The sequence below is a fragment of the Brassica rapa genome, chromosome A03, assembly GCF_000309985.2.
Source record: "Brassica rapa cultivar Chiifu-401-42 chromosome A03, CAAS_Brap_v3.01, whole genome shotgun sequence".
Taxonomy (NCBI): Eukaryota; Viridiplantae; Streptophyta; class Magnoliopsida; order Brassicales; family Brassicaceae; genus Brassica; species Brassica rapa.
The window spans coordinates 24,894,479-24,922,426 of NC_024797.2; the positions used below are offsets into that span (position 1 = coordinate 24,894,479).

At 29.7% G+C, this 27,948-nt stretch overlaps 4 protein-coding genes and 1 long non-coding RNA gene across 5 annotated transcripts; 3 read left to right on the forward strand and 2 right to left on the reverse strand.

The window, feature by feature from the left end:
- The first annotated feature begins 782 nt into the window (after positions 1–782).
- Positions 783–7,554, forward strand: LOC103861060 (fe(2+) transport protein 1). Its single transcript, XM_018657545.2, has 3 exons — positions 783–1,682; positions 1,818–1,967; positions 2,034–7,554. Exons 1-3 carry the CDS (start codon positions 897–899, stop codon positions 2,166–2,168), a joined length of 1,071 nt encoding a protein of 356 aa, XP_018513061.2. The 5' UTR covers positions 783–896; the 3' UTR covers positions 2,169–7,554.
- Positions 7,410–10,040, reverse strand: LOC103861061 (E3 ubiquitin-protein ligase BOI). The gene is made up of 2 exons (XM_009138770.3): positions 8,591–10,040; positions 7,410–8,453 (listed from the first exon to the last, which is right to left on the reverse strand). Exons 1-2 carry the CDS (start codon positions 8,644–8,646, stop codon positions 7,589–7,591), a joined length of 921 nt encoding a protein of 306 aa, XP_009137018.1. The 5' UTR covers positions 8,647–10,040; the 3' UTR covers positions 7,410–7,588.
- Positions 10,041–20,170: 10,130 nt separating this feature from the next.
- Positions 20,171–21,018, forward strand: LOC108869375 (uncharacterized protein At1g43920, Chloroplastic-like). The gene is made up of 2 exons (XM_018653696.2): positions 20,171–20,538; positions 20,627–21,018. Exons 1-2 carry the CDS (start codon positions 20,425–20,427, stop codon positions 20,858–20,860), a joined length of 348 nt encoding a protein of 115 aa, XP_018509212.1. The 5' UTR covers positions 20,171–20,424; the 3' UTR covers positions 20,861–21,018.
- A 117-nt stretch (positions 21,019–21,135) lies between these two features.
- LOC103832722 lies at positions 21,136–24,196 on the reverse strand. The gene is made up of 3 exons (XM_009108786.3): positions 22,547–24,196; positions 21,502–22,473; positions 21,136–21,406 (listed from the first exon to the last, which is right to left on the reverse strand). The coding sequence occupies exons 1-3, from the start codon at positions 23,927–23,929 to the stop codon at positions 21,338–21,340; spliced, it is 2,424 nt and encodes an 807-aa protein (XP_009107034.2). The 5' UTR covers positions 23,930–24,196; the 3' UTR covers positions 21,136–21,337.
- Positions 24,197–25,432: 1,236 nt separating this feature from the next.
- On the forward strand, positions 25,433–26,938 carry LOC117132943. Its single transcript, XR_004456712.1, has 2 exons — positions 25,433–25,631; positions 25,695–26,938. It is a non-coding gene; the product is annotated as an uncharacterized LOC117132943 (long non-coding RNA).
- Positions 26,939–27,948: the final 1,010 nt, after the last annotated feature.

A 27,948-nucleotide genomic window follows, 5' to 3' on the forward strand; every position in this document is an offset into this window, starting at 1 on the left:
ATAGTTTGAATCATATTTTAATCATTTTTGGAAAAGATAAAAAAAAATTGAACACAAATAAATGAAACCTGTAAAAACAGAATATATCAAAGTGATGATATTCAAACGTACCCAAAAACAGTTTCTTATTCGAAGGGAACAACAATCAAGTTTAATGATCATAACTTCAACGTAGTAATTGCATAATCAATACTCCCTATGTTCCCAAAAAAAAAAGATTTTCTAGGGTATTTACATATAATAAGAAATCAACTAATTTTTTATAATTAAATTTATTATTTATTTTACTATACATTTTTCAATAAATATCAACCAATAGTATTCAACTAATTCAAATATTTTCAATTAATGTTTTTCAAAAATATACAAATTTTCAACATTAACTACTTAAAATACTTTAAAATATTAGAATATCTATCATTTAGAACAAAAAATAAATTCAGAAAATTCTACTTTCAGGAAAATAGGGAATACCAATTTAGTGGAAAGATAAAAAAAAAAAAAGGAGCACATATGAGTTATGACAACCAATAACATGTCTAACGTCTATGTTCACAATATTCGCCAAAAAAAAAAAACGTCTATGTTCACAATATAATATTCCTCATTTTTAATATATTTATTATGTTTCAGACTAGATAACGTTTTTAATTTTCAATATAAAATATATTTACTTTTTATGCTGTATAATTTATTTTTGTATTCTGCAGTATATTTTCTATTTGTTAAATTGTGGTTAAATAAATATTTAAATATTTTTTAAATTTTGGGTGTATAAATCTAAAACTTCAACTAATAAAAACTGAAATAAGAGAGAGAGTTTAATACACCAAACTTTAAAAAAAAATCAGTTTATATTTTCCATGATTATATAATAACACTTTTACAAAACTAATATGCATACACATATAATAGACAATATAAATTTTATTTTTATCCTAAGGAATATAAATAGTATGTTAACTAAAAACAATAATTTCTTCATCAGCGACAATAAATGGCATGAAATAAACCAGCACACATTACTATATAAACCGACTCATCCAACAAGTCCAAAGACACATAACAATCTGAAACACAAAACTCCAAAAGAAAAAAAAATGTCTTCAACTTCAACACTTTTAATCAAAACAGCCTTCGTTGTACTCATCTTTGTCTCGTTCACAATTTCTCCAGCAACTTCAACGGTGCCTGAAGAATGCGCAAGCGAGTCAGCGAACCCGTGCGTCAACAAATCTAAAGCTTTGACTCTCAAAATCATAGCTATCGCCACAATCCTAGTCGCTAGCATGATTGGGGTGGGCGCTCCTCTCTTTAGCCGTTCGGTGCCGTTCCTCCGACCCGACGGTGACATTTTCACAGTTGTCAAGTGCTTCGCCTCCGGGATCATCCTCGGAACCGGTTTTATGCACGTGTTGCCTGATTCTTTCGACATGTTGTCATCACAATGTCTTGAAGAGAACCCGTGGCACAAGTTTCCCTTCACGGGGTTTCTCGCTATGCTGTCTGGTCTAATCACTCTAGCCATCGATTCCATGGCTACGAGCCTCTATACTAGCAAGAACGCCGTTGGGATCATACCCCATGGTCATGGTCACGGCCCGGCAAATAATGTTACCTTACCAACAAAAGATGATGATTCCACGAATGCACAACTCTTGCGATACCGAGTCATTGCTATGGTTAGTAGTAAATACACATATGGAAATATTATAAACCTATTAATCGACATTACCATTTTTTCTTCTTTTTTGACTTTATCAGTTTAAATAACATATTACTAAATACCATTCAATTTAATTTCAATGGATATTTAGGTCTTGGAGCTTGGAATCATAGTTCACTCTGTGGTCATTGGACTGTCTCTAGGAGCAATTAATGATACTTGCACCGTAAAAGGACTCATCGCAGCTCTTTGCTTCCATCAAATGTTTGAAGGCATGGGACTTGGAGGTTGCATTCTCCAGGTATATAAAATTATGTATAAAACTTTTATATCTTCTTCAAATGTTTGATGTTTGACATATTTTCAGGCTGAGTATACGAACTTGAAAAAGTTTGTTATGGCGTTCTTTTTCGCGGTGACAACTCCATTCGGTATAGCGTTAGGAATCGCTCTATCAACAGTTTACAGAGAAAACAATCCCAATGCTTTGATAACTGTTTGACTTCTCAATGCATGCTCGGCCGGATTGCTCATCTACATGGCACTCGTTGACCTTCTAGCTGCAGAGTTCATGGGGCCAAAGCTTCAAGGCAGCATCAAAATGCAGTTCAAATGTTTAGCTGCGGCTCTTCTCGGGTGTGGTGGAATGTCGATTCTCGCCAAATGGGCCTAACTAATGCTGCGGCATGTGGATTTCCTTATCGAACTGAAGAACCGTTTTTAGGTTTAAGTCTTGATCCTCTATCGGTTTTGTTTCCTTGTAATTCACTTACGTGGTACTATCTATCACATTTGTAAGAATATGTCTTCTGGTAGATATGTGTAATTCGTCCCACGAGTCTATAGTCTTTTTCAATGCGTTTTTCCTTCAATGTCTCTTTTTCAATGTTCTTTCTATATTCTTGGTGTTAGCTCTTGGCGTGTACCCAACTGTTTGTTACAAAACCAGACATATTATATATAGTATTTAGATAACCAAACTGTTAGGTTACATGCACGAGAAAGACAGTGTTTCCAATGTAAGTATGTAAGAGCAACATTATTGGTTTTGTCCCAAACCAAGTCCTTAACATATTTAATGAATATATTATAGTTTAGGACAAATATAAGGACTTTTGAAATTTAGAAGATTATTGGTAGGACTTATTGAGTCTTTAGTTTTTTTAACTGTTTTTTTTTAATAATTAATGACATATACAAGTTAAGTCTTAAATAAAACATATAAGTGAGAGATCGTCGTGATTGAGCGGTCTGAGCGGTCAGTAACTCGTCTATCGCCTACAAACAGAAAGACAGCTTTGAAATCGTTGTAACAGAAACAAATCACCAAGTTTTGGGAGATAGATCGGCTTTTAAAACGCATAACGGAGGACACGAGAGATGAACAAATACCTGCTGTTAGATTTGCTGTGAGATAGATTCGATTTGCTGGAGATGCTTTAGATTCGATTCGCCGGAGAACGGTGTCGATTGATCGAACACGAAGCTGTGTCGACGAAATCGCAGTCGAGACAAAGAGGAACGGAGAAAAGGAAACCTAATTTCTCGACACCAAAAACACGAAGGTTGGCTTTGTTTTCGGTAAAGGCTTAACGTGATGACACATGCCTCATAAGGACGCTCCCCAAAACTTTTTATTTAACCCACGTCTCTTTTATTTTTGTTTTTTTTTATTTATTTTTCAACATAAAAACTTTAAGGACCAACGTTATATACGCCGATAATGTTGGTCTAAGAGCATCTCCAACCCCACTCCATATTTTACTCCAAAATTGAGAAAATGGAGTGGAAAATAGAGTGATGAACAAAAAATAAAAGCATTACTCTATAAATGGAGTAATCTTTTTATTTTTTGTTCATTACTCCATTTCCCACTCCATTTTCTCAATTTTGGAGTAAAATATGAAGTGGGGTTGGAGATGCCCTAACGTACCATTTCTAAGTAACTAGTCCTCACAGAGACCAGTTTCATTTTGGTCACAATTTATTCAATGTAACGTACCATTTTAATCTAAACTATAACATATTTTTATTACCCAAACTGAAATTTATTATTACTATATATTTTTGCTATATTTTTTTTTTGAAACTAGGGCTTTCAATTTTTTTTTGCTATATTTGCCATTAACATGGCTTCAGAAGACAAGTTAAAAATGATGGCAAAAACGCTTAGATATGAAAAGGCTTTAAAATGGGAAGACAACTTCAAAGCTGTGAGATTGATTCTTTCATATCCAAAAGAGTCACTACTACATGCAAAGTTTAATCGGAAAAGTATAGTACAATTTCACTTCTTTTATAGTATTATTTTTTCTTGAATCCTTATAGATATACATTGCGTTTTATGAAATTAACTTGTCTTTTACGTTCAAATTAAATAAAGATATTTTCAGATGTTAAAATAAGTAAATGATTCATCACTGGTACTTTGAGTTACTGGTTTTGTATATCGAATTAGTTTCATTGTGCCATTAGTTTGATTTCCATTGAGAATGATGGTTTACGTTATGTCTAGGTATTACCAGTAGTCCACCCAAGTTTAAAAAATATTTAGTTTGAATGTCCAACAAATCCTGGTTAACAAAGAAAAAGTAAATAATGACTTTTTTTTAGCAACAGAAATGGTACTATTGTTTTTTGTTCGCACTCATCGTAACTCGTGTAGTCAAACGTCGTATTCATAGTTACAAGGGACCCTAGTTTTAATGAGAATTGATATAGCTAACATCCAATTTTTATAGGGTTTTCGTCGTCTATATGTTCTTCACATGATATGAACCGAATTTGAAATATTTACCACACCGACACGACTATAATGCTATGTACCGCAATGTGGCTAAAGCAATTGAACTCGAACGTATTTGTTTTTTCACTATTTTTATAATTCCGTTAGAGAAATATTCTTCTTATTTTAATTACTACTACTATCTTATAGGGATGAGAAGGAATCGCACGTAAGCCGTAAAGGTATTTCTATTTTCAAAGCCTTCGCCTTCACGAAGTTCGAGTATCACGTAAAGTGGTATATCTTGAAATATAAAACACAGTGCCAAACTGCAAACGAGATGATTCAAGATTTAGAAATCTATTTAAGATAGATATGAGGTAATGAGATGTTGTGATATAGTGGTATTATAGATAAATGAAAATCTATCCAATACTCCATTTAACATAGTGGCTAATCTCGAAAGAGAAACTTGTGCCACGCTCATTTTTGTCTATCTGAACGCTTTTCAGCAGACCATATACCATAGCGACTAATCCCATTCAGGCTGAATGACTCCATGGCTACCGAGAAGTAATTTCATGATCGTTCTGGAACAAAAACTAAACGCATTTTAGGTTCAACTCTTAATACTCGTACTCCCTTACAAACAACAAAAAAAACTAGTTGCGTGGTATTAGTGCTTACTCTTTTCTTGTCTTTTCTATAATGGAGCTGTCATTGAGTTTATGTAAACGGATCTGTCACATTATATTGAACATGTCGTCTTTTGGTAGTTTTGTAATGAGATTGGTCCCACGAGGTATAGTCCTATTTTCCTTTCTTTTCTCAAGGTAGTCTTGTCGTGTGATTGTTATGCATTGGGTAACAAAAAATACATAGTATGCATCTCTAAATCAATTAATTACTTTCATTTTATTTTTGTTAGAGATTATCAGGTTGAATAAAAAAGAAAAGAAAATATAATTGTTGATGTGAAAAATTGTTTGCTTGCTTCGCATAAGAATCAATATTTTATGTTAACCAGGTTCTGCTGGCTAATAACTAAAACATGGATACATATTGAACAGCCCAAATTATAATTTGTCCCATTAACAGAATATGAATTTTTTTTGTGTGTTATATTTGACATTATCACTATTTCTCTTAAAATATAAAGATTTTTTTTAATTTTGAATATACTAATCGGATGATTAATTTATTAGATACAATCAATATGCCCATAATTTTTTTTTGTCTTCGTTTTCACATGATAATTATCTCAAAATTCGAGGTGGTTACAATCCAAATATATATATATATATATATATATATATCAAATATATATATAGTATACATATATATCATATAAACTAGTGAATTTGCATCGTATAAACAAATTTAAACGACTATTTAGATATATATATCTAAAGTGTAATTGTCATTTACGTATTAATTTTGGACTTTTTTACTCCTACTCTTAGCTAATCAAATCGCTTAAGGCAACGTTCCAGAAACAACAACAGAAGGATTGAGAGGTAGATCCGCATTGTAAATAGATAATGTTTTAGTGAGTTTTTTATGAGTTACAAAAAAAAAAAAGAGTTTTTTATGTTTTAAAATAGATGGTTTTTATATATCAATGTACTTATTAACTTTATCAAAAATTGTATAACTAATGATATTTTGTAGTTTATTTTGTGATTGGTTGAATAATTTTTAATTTATATTTTAATTATATTTTTAAAATAAAAAATATGTTTTTGTAATAGTTGTGCACAATCCTAAATTTTATGTATTTTGAAATAGAAGGAATAAAAAAATTTAAAAACTGTCTCTTAATCGAAGTCAAGAATCTCAATTAAAAAATTGAAGTTAACGATGGTCTAAGTTAATTCCGTCAGCTCTTTTTTTACTGCAACTCATTTGGTTAAGTACTGTACGAACCCTCTCAGAGTCGTACCATTTTCATTTTGGCCACTATTTATGTACGTGCCATTAACTCCTATCCATATTTATATAATACAGAAAATATTATAATAGAAGGAGAAACTTTGAAATAAATGATTGGAGTAACGTTTCTTGGACGCAATCATCGTAATTCGTGAATTTACAGATCGTATTCATCGTTCTTATTTGGTTACTATATTATATATATTTTCTCTTCGGTCAACAATTTGGTTTATATAATGTATATACTTAAATATATAATTTAAAATCCATTTGAGTGGGTTTTTTTTCGTTGTCTATACATGCACTGCACATGATATGAATCATATGATCCGAATTTGAAATATTTATTACACGACAACTATAATGACTAATGAACTGAAAATGTCGTTGAGGCATTCGAATTCAGACACTTTCTTTTTTGATGATTTATTTTATTTTCGATAGCGAAGTATGATTCTTCTTGTTTTATATGGTTCGTGGGGTTGGAAAGATAAAAGATACCGCCAACTTGCAATAGTATATATATATAGACAATTTTTATAATTTTTCAATTTGTGTCGCATTCTGCAAATCTATCAAAATGAAATTAATTAGATAACTCAAACTCATGTAATTGACTTTGATTATTTTTTTTTGTCAACAATTTACTTTGATAGTAAGATGAATTTGCGAGATATCTAAGTTAAATAAATTAATTAGGTGCAAATCAATGATTTTGACGTAATTAACAAACAAATAAATGTGTTTTTTTCATCCGATTATAATCCTCTCAAAAAAGGTTTTTAGATAATGGGTAAATTATAATTTGTTTGATGGATATAGGATGCAATTTCTTTGATAATATTTCTTTCTTTCTATTCATTTGCATGGGATATTTTCTTATAAACTGATTACAAAAAAAATATTCCAATTTTGCTTACAAAAATAAGATAATTATTTGACTAAATGAAAATTTTCCTATAAACTGATTACAAGAAAAAAAATATTCAAATCTTACTTACAGAAAAATATTCCAATCTTACTTACAAAAATAAAATAATTATTCAGCAACTTTTATCCATGGATTCGCTCACAAAAAAATGAATAGAAAGATTGGAATATTTTTGTAAATAAAATATAGTTAACAAAAGAATCTAACTTACAAAAATAAAATAACTATTTGGCTAAACGAAAATTATATTTTTCGATCTTAATCCTTAACTAAAAGTTATAAGAAAAAAAAAACAAAATATGAATTTAATTGCACAAAAAAGAAGAAAAAATGGTCAAGCAGACATGTTAACATGTACACTAGCGTTCATGACCGAATCGCAAACCGGACAAGTTTGTAACAAAGCCGAACCACAAACCGTACACAAACACAAATGACGACAAGGTAACACCAACACACTCGCTTCTCTCTCACCACACCGCTTGCAACCACCACCAACCGCAGTAATAGCTTCACCACCTTCGACGCAACTTCCGCTGCTCGACTCCGCATCGTCTTCTGCAACGGTTGGTGCGGTTGGTAACGTTTGGATTTGAGCCAGAACTTGGTCTAGGTTTGTTCGAAGGTTGTTAGCGTGTGCTTCGCTGGTTTGAGCCATATCGTGCCATATTTGGTTTTCAACGTAAAGACTCTTGACTCGCTCTTGTAATATCCAATTAAGATTTCTCATACGTACGATCTCGTCATCTTTCTCTTTTAACTTCTTGGCTATCGCGTTTTGAACCGCAGACGCTAACATCCGCGTTTGCGTTCGCTGACGAGCTTCAACCTCTATTCTAAGCTTCTCCGTTTGTTGAGCTACGAACTGATCAATCTCCGACTGTTGTTGGTTTTGGATCTGAGACACGAGTTCAGCGTTTATCAACGATGAGGTTAAGCTAAACGCACCGGACCTCCGTTTAACCGGAGACGCGAAATGAGCGTCTGAGTCAAGGTATTGAGATCCTCTCGGACGTTTTGCGGACGGAGGAAGAACAGAGGATGAGTTGAAGTTATAAGTGGGACCATTTTCTGATTTGTTGAAGTAAGCTTTAGCTAAAGGATCTACGGCGAGAGATTCTCCGGTTACAAACGGAACTTCGCCGGCGGGGAGATGAAACTCGCCGTGGTTCATGTCTTGTTTGAGTTTAACACAATCTCTGCAAATAACAAACAAAAATGATTATGGGAAACCCATTTGAATAAGCCCGAGAGAGCTTTAAAATGAAGGACATCAAGAAGAGACCATTTCTTGTCAAGAAAACAAATAAAAACCAGTTTGTTAGAGTTTTGTTACCTGTCTGATAACAACTGAGGAGAGAAAATGTTCATGTGATGAGCTTCAACAGCCATTGATACTTCGTATAAAAAGCTCCGAAAGACTATATATATATATATATATGATTAAAGAGAGAGGGAGAAGGAGAGTTGTGGCGACTGGTGAAGAAATCCATGGGGTTGGCTTTCATTTAAGGTGAGAGAAAAAGTCAAATTATTTAATTTTCTATAAATAATTGTTTTCTATTTTTTTCTAGTATGACTAGTTATTTAGACATATATATTTACTTTCTTTAGAAAGAATTGTCAATTCTGTGAAAGAAAACAATTTTATGGTTATAATTACCATATTTGCTTCGTCCTTATATGAATTACCATATTTTTTTGGTATGTTTTGGGTATTATTAGATTTAGTTTTAATAAATTAGAAATTCTGGAAACAAAAAATTATGAGCTTAATCCAAATATTTACTTGCATATCTATTTATATATAGAGACAAAATGTATGTGTTTATGTGTTTCTGGAAATTCTCGCAATATTGGGTTGTAAAAAGAAACAAATCTGTAATATTTTATAGTATTTCTTTTTGTTCTTGATGCACTCATGCATGTTTCCTTGGCACACAAACGTATGGAACAGTGTACCTTGACTAGTCAAAGCATCTTTATAATATCAGTATCTTATTCTGTGTTACTTCTAATCTTAAAATTAAATATATAAGAATGTACTACTATATAAAACTGTTTTCCAATCAAACATGTTAATTCATTGTACTCTGTCTACATTAATTATAATTTAATCTCCTTTCAGTCAACTAATATGTATCTTATAGATTCTTTTTTTTTAACTGTATCTTATAGATTCTTTTCCTTTTCTGGTGATAAATAAAATTAAAATTTAATGATATTTAATAGACAATTTAAGGAAAATGATAATAAATATTCACATTCTCGATTTTCAGTTTTACTGATTTAAAAATTTAAACCATCTCAAAAGCTCTCTTCATGCAGTTGTAGTTACGAAACTCCACCATGGCATATCGGAGACCCGTGAACCTATACGTTTTTTATATTCTGAATTTCTGATAGCTGTTACTTTTTTTTCTTTTGCGGTGGTTTATATTTTATTTTAATAGTTGGCTATTTAAAATCCTAAACGAAAAAGCATTTCAAAATATTTTTGTTTTTTTAAATAAAAAAAATATTTTTGTTACCTTATTTAAATATAACGATTTGTAATACTACATGTTGGGCATCATATGTATTTTTATAGAAATAATGATCAAATGCAACTATAAAAAGAGAAGATCGAATGCAACTGAATCTTATTTTTGTCATGTCAGATACTCATTTTTTGAACAGATACCTGTACGTCAAATCAATTGTCAAAGAAAAATATATATGACTGTAAAAAAACAGCCATGTTTTTTTTTACTAAAATTACTAGGTAATAATCCGCGCCTTGCGCGGCATGTGATTATTAGTTTCGTTATTTTTAATAAAAACACATTAAATCTGTTTAATCTAGATATTGGTTCGGTTTTAAATTATTTTTTGGTTTTTTTCTGTTAGAATGTTTGATTTGTTAGTTTTTCGGTAAAAACCAAAAATTATTATTATTTGTTAATTTTTATGTTATAAATTTTAGATAATTGTCATGTCGAACCAATGGTTTCATATTATAGTTTGTAAACGGATAATAGTTCAAGAAAAAGAAAAGAAAATTATTAAGACTAATCATTTCACTACAATTTGGTCGGTAGTGAAAGAAGCATTAAGAAAAAAATATTTCAACTTCAAAAAAAATATAGATATTTCAGTAGTGGTAAATACTTATAAAGTACTCACATCAAGGTGCACATGTATGTGTATATAAAAGTATATAAAAATAAATGACAAATATATAAAGATATTGTTAATTAATATTAATAACATTTTTGTTCTAAATAATACATGACAGATAAAATTAAAACTAATTAAAAATTAAAAAGGCCTTGACATTAGTAAATTTTTTCATAAAAAAAAATCAACTGTATCCGTAAATAGAGGTGAACACAGATCGAATATCCGAGTATTTGGAGGCATTCATGTCGATTCAATCTTTAGTCACTTGGATAGTCGGTGACTATGATATCCGAAATGATTTAGAATTTTAAAGAATATCCGATTTGATCCGTAAATAAAATTTAAAAAATAATTGAAAAATTAATAATAATGTTTTATTACAAAATAAAATATTATTTACTTTTTAAATTTTAATACCTAATATAATAAATTGAATTCATAAAAATATTGTAAAACTTATATATAATATATATAACATATATATATATAATTATGTACCTATATGTATATATATGCAAATGAAATAATAGATCAAATTTGACAATTGCTCCTAAAAATATTGGTATTTGTGATTTGCTTTTTTTAATTGTATTTTAGTAATTTATTTGCTTCGTAGAGTTACGGATATCCATATTTTTTGGTTCAATTCAAAACGGTTAACGAATTGAATCAAAACTTATAAATATTTTGCCCAATTTTATCGGTAAACAATAAAAATAAAATATATATAGTTTAGCTTTTGATTCGTTATTTGTTTTGATTCGAACCAAAAAATCTAAAGTTTTATTGGAACCTTGTATATGAGTTTTATATTAAAAAAATACAAAGTATATAGTGTAAGCACATTTATGAATATAGTGTGAACGCGTTAGCATATTTATTATCAAATCATTGTGAGGCTGCCACGTGTCTATTATAGTGTGAATGCATTTATTACAATGCTTCTCCTTTAATATATAAGGGATTTACGACGAGCTCTCCATAGTGAAGATGCACGTGCAAAAAGTGTGGGTCCATAATGTGAAAATTGTGGCCACGTCTAAGTGGGACCAAGCGAACCTTTCTGTTTCATTTCTTCGTGAAACTACACTGAAAAGTATTTTAGTAGTATTAAATAAAATTATTGTTTCGGTACCACCATTTTGTTTGTTTCTTCATTTGTCGTTTCACATCGCTTTTTAATCTATTATTTTTTTGGAATTAATAATGTATTAATAAATATAATTTAATAAAAAGGATTGAAAGAGAAAATCGGAATCATTCGATAATGTGTTTGTAGTACGGACAAGTAGGTGTTGTCATAACTCGGGTGATTTTCGCTGTGGGACAGGTCGACCACAAAGAAAATAAAAATCTTTATTCTTCTTACAGTCATGCGGTGTCTTATCTCTTTTTAATTATTAATATTTTTAAGTCGCTTGCGGATCTAGTGTATAAAACTTTTTTATATCAAGAAAGTATTATGAATAGTTTCTCATATATGTTAATTTTATTATTTATTTTTTATAATAAGACCAAAAGAGTATATAGTATTTTCTATAAAGTTAATATGAATGATGTTTAGAAAGCATAGGTTTCCGGGGTAAACCAAACTAGTAGACAAAGACATCTTCGGTTGTCTAATTTTATTTATTTATCGTCTTGGTTTGTATTTTATTTCTTATCAACCAATTCGTTTGTCTAATTTTCCATATTGCTTCAGTGTCAGACACTACGCCTAACATCATCCCTATCTTAAGACTCGCTCACAGCTTTTTATTATTTTAGAATAGACTTATTTCGTCCCATTATACGTTTTCATATTCCATTTTAATTTTATTTTTTCAATATAATAGGTTTATAACAAATATTGATTTCATAAGTTAGACCAAACGAACAAGATAGATGGAGACATGCGTGGCTGAGTTCATGCTTTGAAGAAAACGTGACAGGATGATCAATAGACAATAATGTAACTTAAATTGATTTTACCAAAAAAAAATAAAATATAACTTACATTTATTCAGAATAAAGTTATGCAACTAGTGTGAAATGGATTTTCATTCCTAGAAATAGATTATTGTTGTCAACTGCATTTGATTTTATAAACATATTATTAATATAATCCCTTCACGTCACGGATAGGTTTTTAAACTAATCAATTTTATTTTTCATTGTATATATTGTCATATTACAGTTGAGCTTTTCATAGTTGCCAAAACAGTTGAGCTTTTCATATTTGTTTTGTTTTGTTTTGTTCTATATGCTATGTGTTACGTATATTAGATAATGACATTTATGTTTACATTCATATTATACATATATTTCGCAACATTACATTCATATTATATAAAAAGGGGGAAATTACGAGAAAGTGGAAGAAAGATCAAAGATGTATAGTGTTGAAAAATCAAATTGGTCCATCCTTATCCACACCAACTACTGGTAGGTGGCAATCAGATTGATCCACAGCGGCTCGGTTGGATCACGGGTTTAACATTAATTTCGTTAGCTTGTATGAGTACGATATAACCCAACAAACTGTAAGAGTATAAAGTTAAATGAATTTCGCATAGAAAATAAAATGAATTTGGGTTTTCTGAAGAAGCATTACATCAAACAAGTAATAAAAGGAGATAAAAACCTTAGATAGAGTGTCTATGTAGACGAAAATAATCGGCTAATGAGAAATTATATTTTTACCATATCACTTCCTCTATTTGTTTTTGCAAAATGATCCTTTAACTTTTTACTTAAACAACTATAATTGAAAATATTTTTTAGTGAAATATATTATTTATATAAATATAATTATATTTTTTATTTACATAATAGTTTGTAAAGAACTATTAAGTGTAAATAATATCATAATTTTATAAAATACTAAAATATATTGGGCTGGTTTTCAACTTTCACAAATAAAAAATATTATTTGTAAACTTAGAAAAGAATATATCAAAAATATTCTTTTTCAAGAGAAAAAATAGAAAAATACATCGGAGACAAATCCATCTCTATTATGAAATTCTTCTATTTTAGTGAAAAAATAGATGAATACATTGGAGATGGTCTAAGGGATGGCCAACGTAAATGATCGAGGTTGAGATTTAAATTTTTCTGATTCTTACTATTCTAATGTTTCAATATAATTAAAATATTCCTTTTGTTTTATAATATAATGGTTTAAAATTTTTTTGTTTCACTATACAAATTGTTTTTATATTTCAATGTAACTTTATATTTATTGGATATTGTGTTGCCAATTAAATTATGTAAATTACTGTGTAATTGATTAAATTTATATATTAAATGATAGTTTTCTAAAGTAATAACTTTTAAATATTACAAATTTTAATTAAAATTTATTACATTTTGAAACAGATAGAGTAATCTATAAACTAACACTATATAGATATGAGGACAAAATTGTAAAGTGGTCTCACCTTGAATTTCTCTCATTCTGTGCATTATCAACATCTAACATTATGTTACTCTCAGTATATTATAAATGGTTGAACCGTAAACCAATTAAGGATGATATAAGAAAGATATAAAGATGTATTTTCAGTTATCACAAATATAGAATCAATTGATAACAACTTAATTATGTCCAGAGTAGGACAACAGAGAACAGTTTTCATACCTTCTAATATTATAATATCTCACTATGTTAGTGGCTAAATCAGTTTTCTCTAGCACAAATACTCACTATATTCTTGGAGTTTAAGTTTTTCTATCTGATGATATTAGTAGTTTGATCACAAAAGAAAGAAACGATCGAACTATACATTATAATGGAGAAAGCAAACAAACAAAAATCAACCGAAGACTTTTAAAGTATATGAACAAAAATTGGAAATAACAATTCTTTACAATTAAAGAATAAGGCAATAAAATTGTAAAAATACAAAAAAAAATATACACAGAAAGAAAGATTTAATAAAATAAAATTATAATATAATTTTCATAATTGATAGTCCTTAGTTACACTAAAAAGTCTAAATTTACAACATACGCAGTTTTATTTACATCTTTAAACCTATTTTCTATTTAAATGATTCAAAAAAAAGTGTCAGCAAGAAGAGTTAGAAAATATACGATAAAATATAATACATAACATTAAAAATACATTATCATTGATCACTAAAAAATCATGTTAGTAGTAATAAAAATGAAATGACAACACATTTATTAAAACCATAGAACGGCACGCAACAAGGTGTTATTAAGTATACAAACTACAAATTAAATATGCTCAACGCAAACACACATAAAAATGAGACATCATATTTGGATATATTTAAATAAATAATTTTAAATATATTATATTCTTGATAATTTTAAAATTACTTAAAAAGAAACTAAATTATTAAAAAATTAATATACAAATAAAACTAAAGAAATATTTTGTAACGTCAAAATAATAAATGAATAAAAAAAATATTATGTTAATAAAATAGATTTTAGATTTTAAAGACTTCTAATTCATGTAATATTACAAAATTCAAAATTTGTTTATTACAATTAATATTTTACCATTAGATATATTAAAATAATATTCTAGATCGATATTCAATTGTTAGTTTTCAACTATTACACGTAAAAAAATATTATTAAGTATGCCTTTTTTTTTGAAAAGGGGGTTTTATATTTTAAGTAGGTTATTGGAGTACTTTTTATTTTCGTGAATTTATTAGAGATGAGATTCCGATCTTTTAAACTAAGATAATTTATGTTCTATACATAATTATATATTTTTTACATAACTCTAAAATTTTGGACTTGATTCTTCATATTTTATTAGTTAATTGTGTTACATATAATAGAAATACTTACTTCAAACTATAAATATAAAAAAATCAAATTTAAAAATTAGTTATATATAATTTAATATACAAAAATTCACATACAAATAAAAATGATAAATGTAATAAATTTAAATATATTATCTGCGTGTAACGCGGAGAAAGGATCTAATAGTAGATGTAAATACTGGACTAAAGCAACGTATGACTAAGGAAAACACCAAGATAGATAATGGTGTGACGACTCCTTAATAAAATGAATGAATGTAGGAAGACCTTAGCTATATTATAAGTTTATTATAACTTGTTGATATACTTAAAAATCTAATCGCAAAGTAAAAGGTTGATCGCTCTTGCTAAAAAAGAAAAAAAAGAAGCAGGGAGGGCATATATTATGTGAAGATTTTATTGTACTCTTAGATACACTTGCAAATCTTAAAACTAATTAATGGGAACCGATCAGAACCTATGGCTAATTTGTCTGTATTATGATCATGAGAGCTAGGCCTCGGACTTTTATCTGAGATCCGATCCGAAAATCCGGATATCCCGATCGAATCCGGATAGTAAAATGTTGGATCCGTCAAAGTCAGATCCAGATCCGGATATCTTAATTTTTTAGTTTGGATATCCGGATCTGTAAGTTTTAGTAATAACTATTTCAAAAATAGTAATATCTATATATAAAAACTAATTTTATTTAATATATTTTTATTTTTATAATAGTATATATAAATTTTATGTAACTTTTGTAATATTATACATAGAAATAATTAAAAACATTGTATAGATTTTTATTTTTAAATTATTGTTAATATTATATATATATATATATATTAATATTATTATTTTTATTTATTTTAAGGATCTACTGATCTAGATCCGAATACGGATATCCGCTGGATATTATAATTTTTAGAAGGATATCCGACGTATGGATATCTGAAAACCCCGGATCGAGATAAAGATAATAAATTATGGATCTGCCAGATAAAGATCCGGATCCGGATACCTTAAAATTTTCCTGATACCGATCCGTCCCAGGCCTAATGAAAACATACACTTTACATAAAAACCTTAATTAAAGTCCTATAAATGCTTAATCATGTGACAAATTTCTAGATCACCTTTTTTCCTGATATTACTCTTTGAGAGCAGATAATCAAGCTCTGTTACAAAATAATTTTCAACTTCATTCCATTTAACATCAAAATGAAATTTGAAATAAAAAAATGCTATATTGTATTTTCTACTCCACTATACAGTAGAAAAATCGATTACTCCATCAATGAACAGTAGTTTTATTTTTGTCATTATTTCATTTTTTATTTTAAAGTAGAATAGAATTAAAGTAAAACTCAATTCTATTATTGAATTATTTTATTTTAAAGTAAAAATAAAGTAATACATTGAAAATGTTTGAGCTACGATAACTCGGTTACACATGGTGAAACCAATTCAAATTTGATACATGTTTATTTGTGTATATGTATGTTCATTTGGGTTTGAATTCAGATTTAGAAGAAAAACATGGTATTGTATTAATTATTTTTTGTTAAAGGTATTGTATTGTATTATTAATTATTAAGTCTAGTGAGATCTAAGTAACGGAACTTAGAGCTTGACTGGTTGCCACCACCCGCAAACGTAGCTTTTACGGTTGGTAGCGGTTGACAGCGTTTCGAAACAATCATACAAACCGCTACAAATCGTTTCAAACCGCTCCGAACCTCTTAAAATCAAAAATTGGTTCCAGCTAGCGTTTGCAGTTACGGGAGGATAATTTTTTTTTTTTTTTTTTAAAAACCATATAAATAAAAAAATAAAAATATTCAATCAATTTTTTAAAATGAAATTATGAAAATACTAAAATATATTTATTATATTTTAATTAATATTATAAAATTTTAAAATAAAAATATTTTCTATGATTTTAAAAATTTAAAACTATAACTTTGAAAATATAATTTACATATTTATTATAATATTATGATTTTGATATTTTTATAATTATATAAAATATAAATATTGTTAATTTATTATTTAACCGCTGCTGTATTTGGTAGTTAACCAATCATAAGTATCCCGCAAACGCACTAATTTATAACCGCAGAACCAATCATAAAAATCTTTTAAAACCGCTAGAAACCGCAACCACCCGCAACCGCAAACATCCGCAACCGCTGCGTTTGAACCAGTCAGACCTTTAATGGTGCGAAGCATCACAAAAATATTACAGAAGGATTCAGAAGTGGTGGACTACACATTACACATGCAGAAAGCATAACAAAAAGAATAGAAAGTCACTTTTCCTTTTTAACCTGATTTTCAAGTTTCTTTATTTTTTATTAATATGTTCTTTATAATATAAAATGTATAGATAACAGATCTATGTTTTTCTTTTTGAAAAAGGCCATTACCTATGTTTCATATCTCAGCATTTGTTCGAAATTTTCTTTCGTGTGTTTTCTTGTTGAAATGTTACTTTATTTATCCAAAAAAAAAAATCAAAAATTACTTTATAGACTTAGTCAATGAAAAAAAGTGACATAAAAATGTAAACCAATTTATAATGAGAAAGTGCATAAACGTAGTAGATTAGTTGGAATATCTAATCTTGTTTTCCTACACTAATAGTATTAAGATATTTATTTTTCCGACTATATAATGGTAGGAGTCGACTAAAATCTAAATTTAGCTCGGGTGTTGATTCACCATTGAGTTCATATATTTGCCTATCAATATATACGATTAATTTAATATTTTGTAAGATTTGTTTTTCATTTTTTTTTTCTCTAGCTGGTTTAGCTTTAGCTATGTTTTCCTATAAATATAAAATCAGATCAATAGTTCAAAACAATGTCCACCACAACCTTTCAAAAGAAAACATACAAACAATAGAGAAGGATTGAGTAAAAAAAAACTATAGAGAAGGATACCTCGTATTCGCCTTCATACTTTTGTTTCCTGAACGTGTGACGATACACTTCACTTTGGAACAAATTCTTGTTCTCTTTACTTTTGTAAAGTAGTTTATTTGCATATATGTACAATCAATATGTCTAAATGGATCAAGGATACTTATACGTCTTTTTTTTATAAGACTTATACGTCTTTCTTCCGATTATCTGTTTACATACAATACCAACTTTTCTTACTATATATTGTTATTCCTCCAAAGAATACTTGCTAACAGAGTTTTATGCTATCAGATACTGATTTCATTTTTGAAACTAATTTTAAAAATCATGTTGAACGAATGGTTTGCATACATAAATTGGTAAATATTATTGCCAAACTTGTTTTGTTTTCTAAAAATTAACTTAAATAATTTCGTCAGTTACGTTGATTTCTTAATTAAAAATCTGCAACCATTGGATGCTGATAAAGCGCATTATACTATTTCTGCGTTGAACTTGCAGTTTGATGCTTGTGGTGACTCCTATTTGCTATTTGATGTATAGTATAACTATAAAATTAATAATGGAAGATCACAGCTAATTGTACAAGTATATGATAATCATTGTCTAATGATGTCAAGAGAAAATATATCAAATATCTAATGTTTAAAGCTCTTAAGTTTTAACCGATTGGACAAGTCACATTTTAAAAGAAAATTTATCCTTTTACATATAAAATCACATTATCTAAAGCACCAAGAATTATCCTCTCTCTGTTTCAAAATACATGAAATTTTAGGATTGTGCACAACTATTAAGAAATTTGATTTTTATTTTAAAAATATTATTAAAATATAATTAAAAATTATTCAACCAATCACAAAACATATTGCAAAATATCATTAGTCACACAGTTTTTGATAAAATTAAAAAATGTATTGATATATGAAAACATCATAAGTGCATTGATATATAAAAACATCAATTATTTTAAAACATCAAAAACTCTTTAAAATATCTATTTAGAAACAGAAGAAGTATTTAAAAGCAAAGTCTTAAACCACGGAGCAAACTCGAAAATATGCAAAAAATGATCGTAAATTAACGGAAGAACGCTATATTATAAAGAAACTGGAGTTAGGTCAGATTCAGAGTCATTACTCATTAATTATCTTAATCATTCATCATCATCGTCATTCGTCAGCATCAGCATAATCGTCATCTAAAATCGAATAATGTTAAGAGTTTTCTAATGTAATTTCTTTTTCCCCACCAATCCCGCCGATTAAGTTTTCACGACAACATCGATCAGATCTAATCACACTTTATCAAATATATTTAGTTTTTATATTTTTTTCCTATAAAACAAATTTGAAGTAATACGTTTCATCTGGATTACAATGTCATGATTTGGACAGACATCGACTACCCTGCTAATCTTTGAACAAAAAATGCCTTAAACATTATGACCAATGGTGCATTATTATTTGGTTTACCGTTTACATTACAATGATAACACTTTGATTAGATAGACATTTCAGATTTTATTTAATTAATAAAAGAATAAGCGGCCACTCATATTCTTGTTTATAATTTATATTATTTTTGGTATTAGATCTTGTAATTCCACTTATTATAATAAATTTTAGATAAATGACATTTGGCTACCATTTTAAATTATATACAATACATGATTATATGTGAGAGTGACTATACGATATACACATGTCCCATATATAGCCATTACTATCACGAGATTTGTCAATAACAGTAATAGTGTTCAACCACAAATGTCATAGGAGCGGGGCCAAATAAATAATCAATATCGGGTTTTTCTAAAGTTGAGTACGTTTGACGTGACAAAAATGTGGGGTTTTCTTTACTTATCTCGTGTACCATAAAACTAAAAGTTGAATATGTATAAGAGATAAGGACAAAATTGATTAGACGTTCTACGATGGTATTCTGTTTATTTTTGGCTTTCGATTGTTGCTAGGGAAAATTGACTTTTAAATCCTCAACTTTCAAAAATAAGCCAAAAAAATCTTCAACTCCAAAATAGGCCATTTTAAACACGAACTCTTGGTCAAACACGAAAAAATCATCAACTATCGTTGACCATGCCTAATTAAACCTTTAATTAATGGTCCGTTAAATAATGGTTAACAGACGTTTAGTCACTAAACGTCGTCGTTTTGTCTAAACTAAAAAACCCTAATCTAATCGAGCAAAAGCCCCAATTCATCAACATCAAATCCCTAGTTTCTTCACACAAAGCTCTCTCGTTCTCTATCTCATCTCTTTCTTCATCTCTTCCTAGCATCATGAACCGTGGGATTCCTTCGAATTGTGGATGTGGAGGAGAGATAAGGACGTTCACATCAGGCACCCAAGAGAATCCAGGACGTCCCTTCTACCGTTGTGAAACCAGAGGAGAGGTAATGTGGCTTTATGAGTAAGGTGACTTCGATTTTATGTATTGTGAGCAGTATGTGTAATGTGCCTTTGATTTTCTTCAATTTAAAGGATCACTTGTTCAAATGGGTGGAAGAAGCTGTACTTGAAGAGGTTGAAGATGTATTGCCTAAAGTAGCAGTCCATGAAATCGAAATTGCAAAGATGAAGGCTGATATTGAAGATTTGATGGAAGTTGCTTTGAACAACAAAGTCGAAATTCAGAAGAACAAAGTGATGATCAAAACTCTTATGGTGTATTCTCTCTTTGTCAGTGCAGCGTTTGTTGTGTATGTGCTTTACTGATCATATTATGATTGTCATTGTCTTTGTGGTAAGAGATTTGTTTATGATTGTCTTCTCTGATAATGTATGATGATGTATGATGCTTATGTATTGTCTTTGTGGTAAGAGACTTGCCTTGTTATGACTGTCTTCTTTGATAATGTATGACATTATGGTAAGAGATTTGGTATGACATTGTGTTCTTATGTCTAAATGAATCAGATATTTGTGCATACATTTTTGATTTGTTACAACCTGAAACCATCTTAAATACAATCATCCAAGATACAAGACCATCTTAAACATCTTTAACATAGATAAAGCATCCTGAAACACAGAACAAAGCATCCAAAAAGCATCCAAGATACAAGACACATCATCCAAATATAAGACACACATTTCCGAAACAGAGCATCCAAAACACAAGAAAACCGCAAACAGAAAACATAAAACTGAGACATCTGAGACAAAGCATTCCATAAGACAGCCGAAAACACTTCATCCTATTTGTGATCCTTGAGGAATCTCTTGTGATGGTCCTTGAGACAGCCCTTCCGATGTTTCTCCCTAAAGAATAAAAAAAAAACAAAGATGTCTTAATATGCTAACTTGTATGCTAACTTGAACAATATGAAAAGTGATTTGTTAAGGTGTAACCGTACCTGAAAATGAATTCTTGGTCGTCCTCTTGGCCTTTTTGGTGGTGGCTCAACAGTGGAATTTGTGCATGTAGCTTTGTTGTGGTTTTCTTCATGGCAGTTAGAACAGGTGATCACACGCCTATCTCGAGATAACTTTGTTGATGAAGAAGATTCATTTTGGCCTTTCTTTCTCTCATAGTTGCTTGGTCGACCTCGGTTTCCTAATCTATAGGGCGGTGGTAAGACAGGTAACCTATTAAGTCTAGGCCATAATTTCATACCTTGAACAGGTCTAATACCACGAGAATAGGTTAACCGCCACATGTTCGCTGTGTAATAGTTAGACACAAAGTCACCAAAGCTTAGCTTCTTCGCCATGATAACACATGAGGCATGGATACACGGTATGCCTGTCAACTGCCACTTTATACAGCCGCAAGTTCTAGCTTGCATATCCACCGTGTATGCAATATCAGATTCTACAATCTCATGAAGATCTCCACAAGCTGTAAACCTTCTGCAATCCTTTGCCTTTTCTTTAGTAGCTTCTATTTCCTTATGTGCTCTCTTAGTGAATCTTGTCTTCAACCGTGAAGCTACCAAAGCTCTTTTGGCATTACGAACCATACACTGTCTCCTTATGTCGTCTAATAACTCAAGCAACGGTTTCTTTCTGGCTTCCTTTATGGTCTTATTGAAAGACTCACTAAGGTTGTTGAGGTTGTCATTACAACATGATCCTATTCTAAAGTAAGCCCTAGACCATGCTTCAGGGTTTGTTCTAAGTAGAGAATCATACGCACCTGGACTAAAATCCCTAAGGGCTTTCAGATTGTCCTTGTAATCTCCTTCGGTGTAGCTGCGTGCTATTCTCCAAAATAGAATCTCTAGTTGTGGATCTTTGCTATCTCTCTTCCAGTTGGCTAAAATGTGTCTTGCACACATTCTATGTTCAGCATCTGGAAGCTCTTCTTTCACAGCATTCACCAGTCCCTACAAGAACGCCAATACACAATTTTAGAAGGTTGTTGAAGGGAAAAAGTTGTTGTCATGAGCTACGGCATACCTTTTGCTTGTCCGAGATTATTGTGATCTTAGCACCACTTTCCAGTCCCAAATCAGCTTTGATGAGCTTCACAAACCATTCCCAATTGATATTATTCTCAATCTCAACCACAGCCCATGCGATTGGTACTATCCTATTATCTCCATCTCTTCCAACAGCAGCTAGTAGATGGCCTTTGATATCCCACTTCAAGAATGCACCATCTAACCCGATGATAGGCCTACAACTTTCAACCCAAGTTTCTCTTTGTGATGTAAAACAAACATACATGCGATCAAATCGCTGTTTGCTTGTTGGAGTAGCCCCTGGAATAGTCTCAATCACCACAGTAGAATATGGGTTCGATCTCATCAGCTCTGCCTTATAATCCCATATGCGCGAGAAGTGTAATTCATGACCAGCTTTCCTTTCTCGGTAGAGTTTTGACTTGGCTTTCGCGCATTGCTCCTCAGTGACAATTAAATTGAACTCTCTCTTTATCTCAGCAACCATTTCCTTCTTAGTGAACTTCGGGTTTATCCTCAATCTATCTTCGAAGATTGACGCAATTGATGATCTTTTTAACATCTTAGAGTAGCCCGATCTCAGACATATATGCTCATTGATGTAGACTTTAATCTGCATTTTGTGCTTCCTCCTCTCATAAGAACAATACACTCTCCATGGACACTCTGTCTCTTTGTCTGAACATTTTGCACCAAGCTGCTTTGCATTTGACTTGTAGAGTTTAATGTCATACCTAGTCCGTAGAGAGTACCTTAGCAATGCAACCTTGAAATCAGCAGCACAGTTGAACGTCTTTCCCAGGAACAAGAGCTCTTCACTGTCGACTGTATTGGCACGCGTCTCCTTACGAATCACAGCTTCTTCGTCGTCGTCAGATGATAATGGATCGGGAATGGTATCTTCATCCCAGATGTCGTCGCCGCTGTCTGCATCAATATCTTCCTCTGGTTCTCTAGCAACATCTCCAAAGTGAACTCCTAAATCTTCACAATCTTCTTCATCGACTCTGATTCCATTGACCTCGTCCTCTTCTAGCTCATCCTCATCATCATCGACAATAGCTTCACAATCATCTTCTCCATCGTCTTCTCCTTCTCCACCCGCTTCTCCTTGTTCACCCGCTTCTCCTTCGTTGCCCACTTCTCCTTCTCCACCCGCTTCTCCTTGTTCACCCGCTTCTCCTTCGTTACCCACTTCTCCTTCTCCACCCGCTTCTCCTTGTTGACCCGCTTCTCCTTCTTTACCCGCTTCTCTTTCTCCACTTCCTCCATCGTTTCTTTCTGCAACAGTTTCAACTACTGTCTGCTCGGTTTGAACCTCTTTTTCAACTCTACTCGAACCTTTTTTCTTGTTGCTACGTCTCATCTTCGGACCCATCTTTTCCCTCTTAGCAAAGAAATGAATTGAGAAACTAGGGATTTGATGTTGATGAATTGGGGCTTTTGCTCGATTAGATTAGGGTTTTTTAGTTTAGACAAAACGACGACGTTTAGTGACTAAACGTCTGTTAACCATTATTTAACGGACCATTAATTAAAGGTTTAATTAGGCATGGTCAACGATAGTTGATGATTTTTTCGTGTTTGACCAAGAGTTCATGTTTAAAATGGCCTATTTTGGAGTTGAAGGTTTTTTTGGCTTATTTTTGAAAGTTGAGGATTGTGCACAACTATTAAGAAATTTGATTTTTATTTTAAAAATATTATTAAAATATAATTAAAAATTATTCAACCAATCACAAAACATATTGCAAAATATCATTAGTCACACAGTTTTTGATAAAATTAAAAAATGTATTGATATATGAAAACATCATAAGTGCATTGATATATAAAAACATCAATTATTTTAAAACATCAAAAACTCTTTAAAATATCTATTTAGAAACAGAAGAAGTATTTAAAAGCAAAGTCTTAAACCACGGAGCAAACTCGAAAATATGCAAAAAATGATCGTAAATTAACGGAAGAACGCTATATTATAAAGAAACTGGAGTTAGGTCAGATTCAGAGTCATTACTCATTAATTATCTTAATCATTCATCATCATCGTCATTCGTCAGCATCAGCATAATCGTCATCTAAAATCGAATAATGTTAAGAGTTTTCTAATGTAATTTCTTTTTCCCCACCAATCCCGCCGATTAAGTTTTCACGACAACATCGATCAGATCTAATCACACTTTATCAAATATATTTAGTTTTTATATTTTTTTCCTATAAAACAAATTTGAAGTAATACGTTTCATCTGGATTACAATGTCATGATTTGGACAGACATCGACTACCCTGCTAATCTTTGAACAAAAAATGCCTTAAACATTATGACCAATGGTGCATTATTATTTGGTTTACCGTTTACATTACAATGATAACACTTTGATTAGATAGACATTTCAGATTTTATTTAATTAATAAAAGAATAAGCGGCCACTCATATTCTTGTTTATAATTTATATTATTTTTGGTATTAGATCTTGTAATTCCACTTATTATAATAAATTTTAGATAAATGACATTTGGCTACCATTTTAAATTATATACAATACATGATTATATGTGAGAGTGACTATACGATATACACATGTCCCATATATAGCCATTACTATCACGAGATTTGTCAATAACAGTAATAGTGTTCAACCACAAATGTCATAGGAGCGGGGCCAAATAAATAATCAATATCGGGTTTTTCTAAAGTTGAGTACGTTTGACGTGACAAAAATGTGGGGTTTTCTTTACTTATCTCGTGTACCATAAAACTAAAAGTTGAATATGTATAAGAGATAAGGACAAAATTGATTAGACGTTCTACGATGGTATTCTGTTTATTTTTGGCTTTCGATTGTTGCTATCGCGTTGTGGACCAATTCATGTTTTCTTGTAAACGAATAAATGTTAAATATCCACTCAATCAAAGTACTTTGTTATTGTGCCGTCGGAATTAAAAACTCAGATGAAATTATTGTATATTGTATAACCAAACTAGCCAATAACCATTGTACTAATTACGTTCCAATATAACCAAACTATTGTAATATATTGCGCTAGTCTAAGAAAATTAAAATTCTCTAAACTAGGTAATATATATATATATATATATATATATATATATATATATATATATATATATATATTTTTAGGTAATATATTTAACCAGCAAAGAATTTTAAAATAGCAATAGACACCTTTTCTAATCATCTAAATTATTCTTCTGATATATTATGAAAATAATTATAAATAAATCTGTACATAGAATTTTATTGTTTTCACAAAAATCCACAATCAACATATTTTGTTTTCAACAAATGCACGATATAAAATTATATCTTAAACATGTAAATCAAAACAACCGACTCTACTTATACTAAACTGGAAATTTTCCGTGAGTGTACTCTAACAATACAACTAATTTATCGGTCTAAAAAGATTGATGAGTTATTTCCTCAACCGTTGACCGTTACTAACATTGCTATGATGTTTTGCTTGCATCCGTTTTAGCTGATGATTGTTTAGTAGTTTTTGGTTTTAATTTTTAGTTTTTGGATTTTAGTTTTTAGATTTTGGTTTTTGATTTTCAGTTTTTGTTTTTAATTTTTCAGCTTTTAGTTTTAGTTTTCAAAAGAATAATTATATATTACTTTAAAATAATACATCAAAATATCAATTAAATATTTAGAAGTTACCATAAAAATTTATCAAAATATTATGATTTTATTTAAAAATAAAATACAGTAACATGTTTCTAGTTATTATATTTTTATAAAAAATATATATTATAATAAAATGTAAATCATAAAATAAATATAAGTTGAAAAATTAAAATATTTTATAATAATAAACTATTTAGAAATTTTCGTATATAAATTATATTTTATTTCAAAACTTGAATGACAATTGTTTTATGATATAAATGATTAGTTTTATGTGTAATCTTGAGTTGACTTGTTTTGTTTATGTTTCCATTTTCATGTAGTATCTGCCAATATGTAAGAAACTATATGTAGATTAGAAGAGGAAGAGTTTTATAGAAAACGAAATTCAACATAAAACCAATTTGATTCGAACATGGCGTTTTCAATCTTACTAACCTGGAAGTTACGTTCATTTGCCAACTTTGTAATGAAGCTCCGTTTATCTGTCCACATCAAATTTCTGTTTTCTCAATTCGTTGAATTTTTTTTTTTGATTTTTTTTGTTGTGCCACCGTTTGACCGTAGACTATGTTTATATGGATCTACAGTTGTTGATTCGACACTGTAGATACACGACCATTAGAAGTTTTCATCACACTTTAGAAAGAGCCAGAAAACCGTTTCAAAGAATTTGAGAATTTATAATTTTGAAAACAAATAGAAATGATTTAAAGTTTATGGCATCATGAGTTAAATATTTTATACGGAAAAAGATTAACAGTTTCCAAATCGTGAAATCGTGGTGTTGTGTGAGAATTGTTAGAGATTTTTTAATTTTTTTAGTTAGAGAAAAACGAAACTATTTTTTTTCTTTTATTTAATTTGTGATAAATAATTTTTATGTCTCACAATTTTATTGATCGAATGACTTATACTTTAGTATACAAAGATGTTCATATCTGATGTATTGGTTCCTTTATATTAATGGAAAGTATTATTCAATGAAACCTCTATAAATTAATAATGTTGGGACTATATCCAAAATATAACTTTTTATTAATTTATAGAGTTATTAATTTATCGATATACTAACTGAATCAAAAATTCAATTTAGGACTATAAAATTATATTATTTTATAGAAATTTTTAGTGTATATTAATTTATAGATTATTAAATGAAAGAGGTTTTACTGTATAAGTAGCCCAAAGATTCTATTCCCAGGCCGCTAATATGGCAAAAAAGAAAACAAACAATAGGCGTCTAGATTATAAGAAAAAAAAACTATCAGTAAAAATGTGATTTGGATATCTTATATATTAAAACAGAAGTTATGACTTCTTTTCATGTGTAATTTTTTAGTTTGAACCATTCATAGAAAATATCATATTTTACATAAGTTCATTATTATATCTTTTAATATCTTTATCTTTTTATTTGAAATACAAATGAATATATTTAAAATGTTCTAACAAAATCTTTTTAAAATCTTCTTAGAATCTTTTTAAATTTACTTTCAAAAATTAGTTAGTTTTAATTAAAATTATCATAAAATATAATTAGAAATTAAAATTGAATATAGTTTTGGTTTATAAACGAAAATTTAAATAAAATGAAATTAATTAATTTCACAAATACATTTACTAATAATTTTTAAAGATTTTGTTAGAAATAAATATTTATTTTAATTTTAATTTTTTCAATTTTGTTTTCTAATAAAATAAAAATCATGATTTTTTGATGAGTGATATTTTTATTTGGACC

Coding starts and splice junctions, on each gene's coding strand:
- LOC103861061 (XM_009138770.3), bottom strand. CDS start 8,646: ATGGCTGTTGAAGCTCATCACATGAACATTTTCTCTCCTCAGTTGTTA. Junction 8,454..8,590: donor CCTCAGTTGTTATCAGACAG/GTAACAAAACTC, acceptor TGTTATTTGCAG/AGATTGTGTTAAACTCAAAC.
- LOC108869375 (XM_018653696.2), top strand. CDS start 20,425: ATGAACCGTGGGATTCCTTCGAATTGTGGATGTGGAGGAGAGATAAGG. Junction 20,539..20,626: donor GTTGTGAAACCAGAGGAGAG/GTAATGTGGCTT, acceptor TTCAATTTAAAG/GATCACTTGTTCAAATGGGT.
- LOC103861060 (XM_018657545.2), top strand. CDS start 897: ATGCATACACATATAATAGACAATATAAATTTTATTTTTATCCTAAGG. Junction 1,683..1,817: donor GATACCGAGTCATTGCTATG/GTTAGTAGTAAA, acceptor ATGGATATTTAG/GTCTTGGAGCTTGGAATCAT. Junction 1,968..2,033: donor TTGGAGGTTGCATTCTCCAG/GTATATAAAATT, acceptor ACATATTTTCAG/GCTGAGTATACGAACTTGAA.
- LOC103832722 (XM_009108786.3), bottom strand. CDS start 23,929: ATGGGTCCGAAGATGAGACGTAGCAACAAGAAAAAAGGTTCGAGTAGA. Junction 22,474..22,546: donor TAATCTCGGACAAGCAAAAG/GTATGCCGTAGC, acceptor GCGTTCTTGTAG/GGACTGGTGAATGCTGTGAA. Junction 21,407..21,501: donor GACCAAGAATTCATTTTCAG/GTACGGTTACAC, acceptor TTTATTCTTTAG/GGAGAAACATCGGAAGGGCT.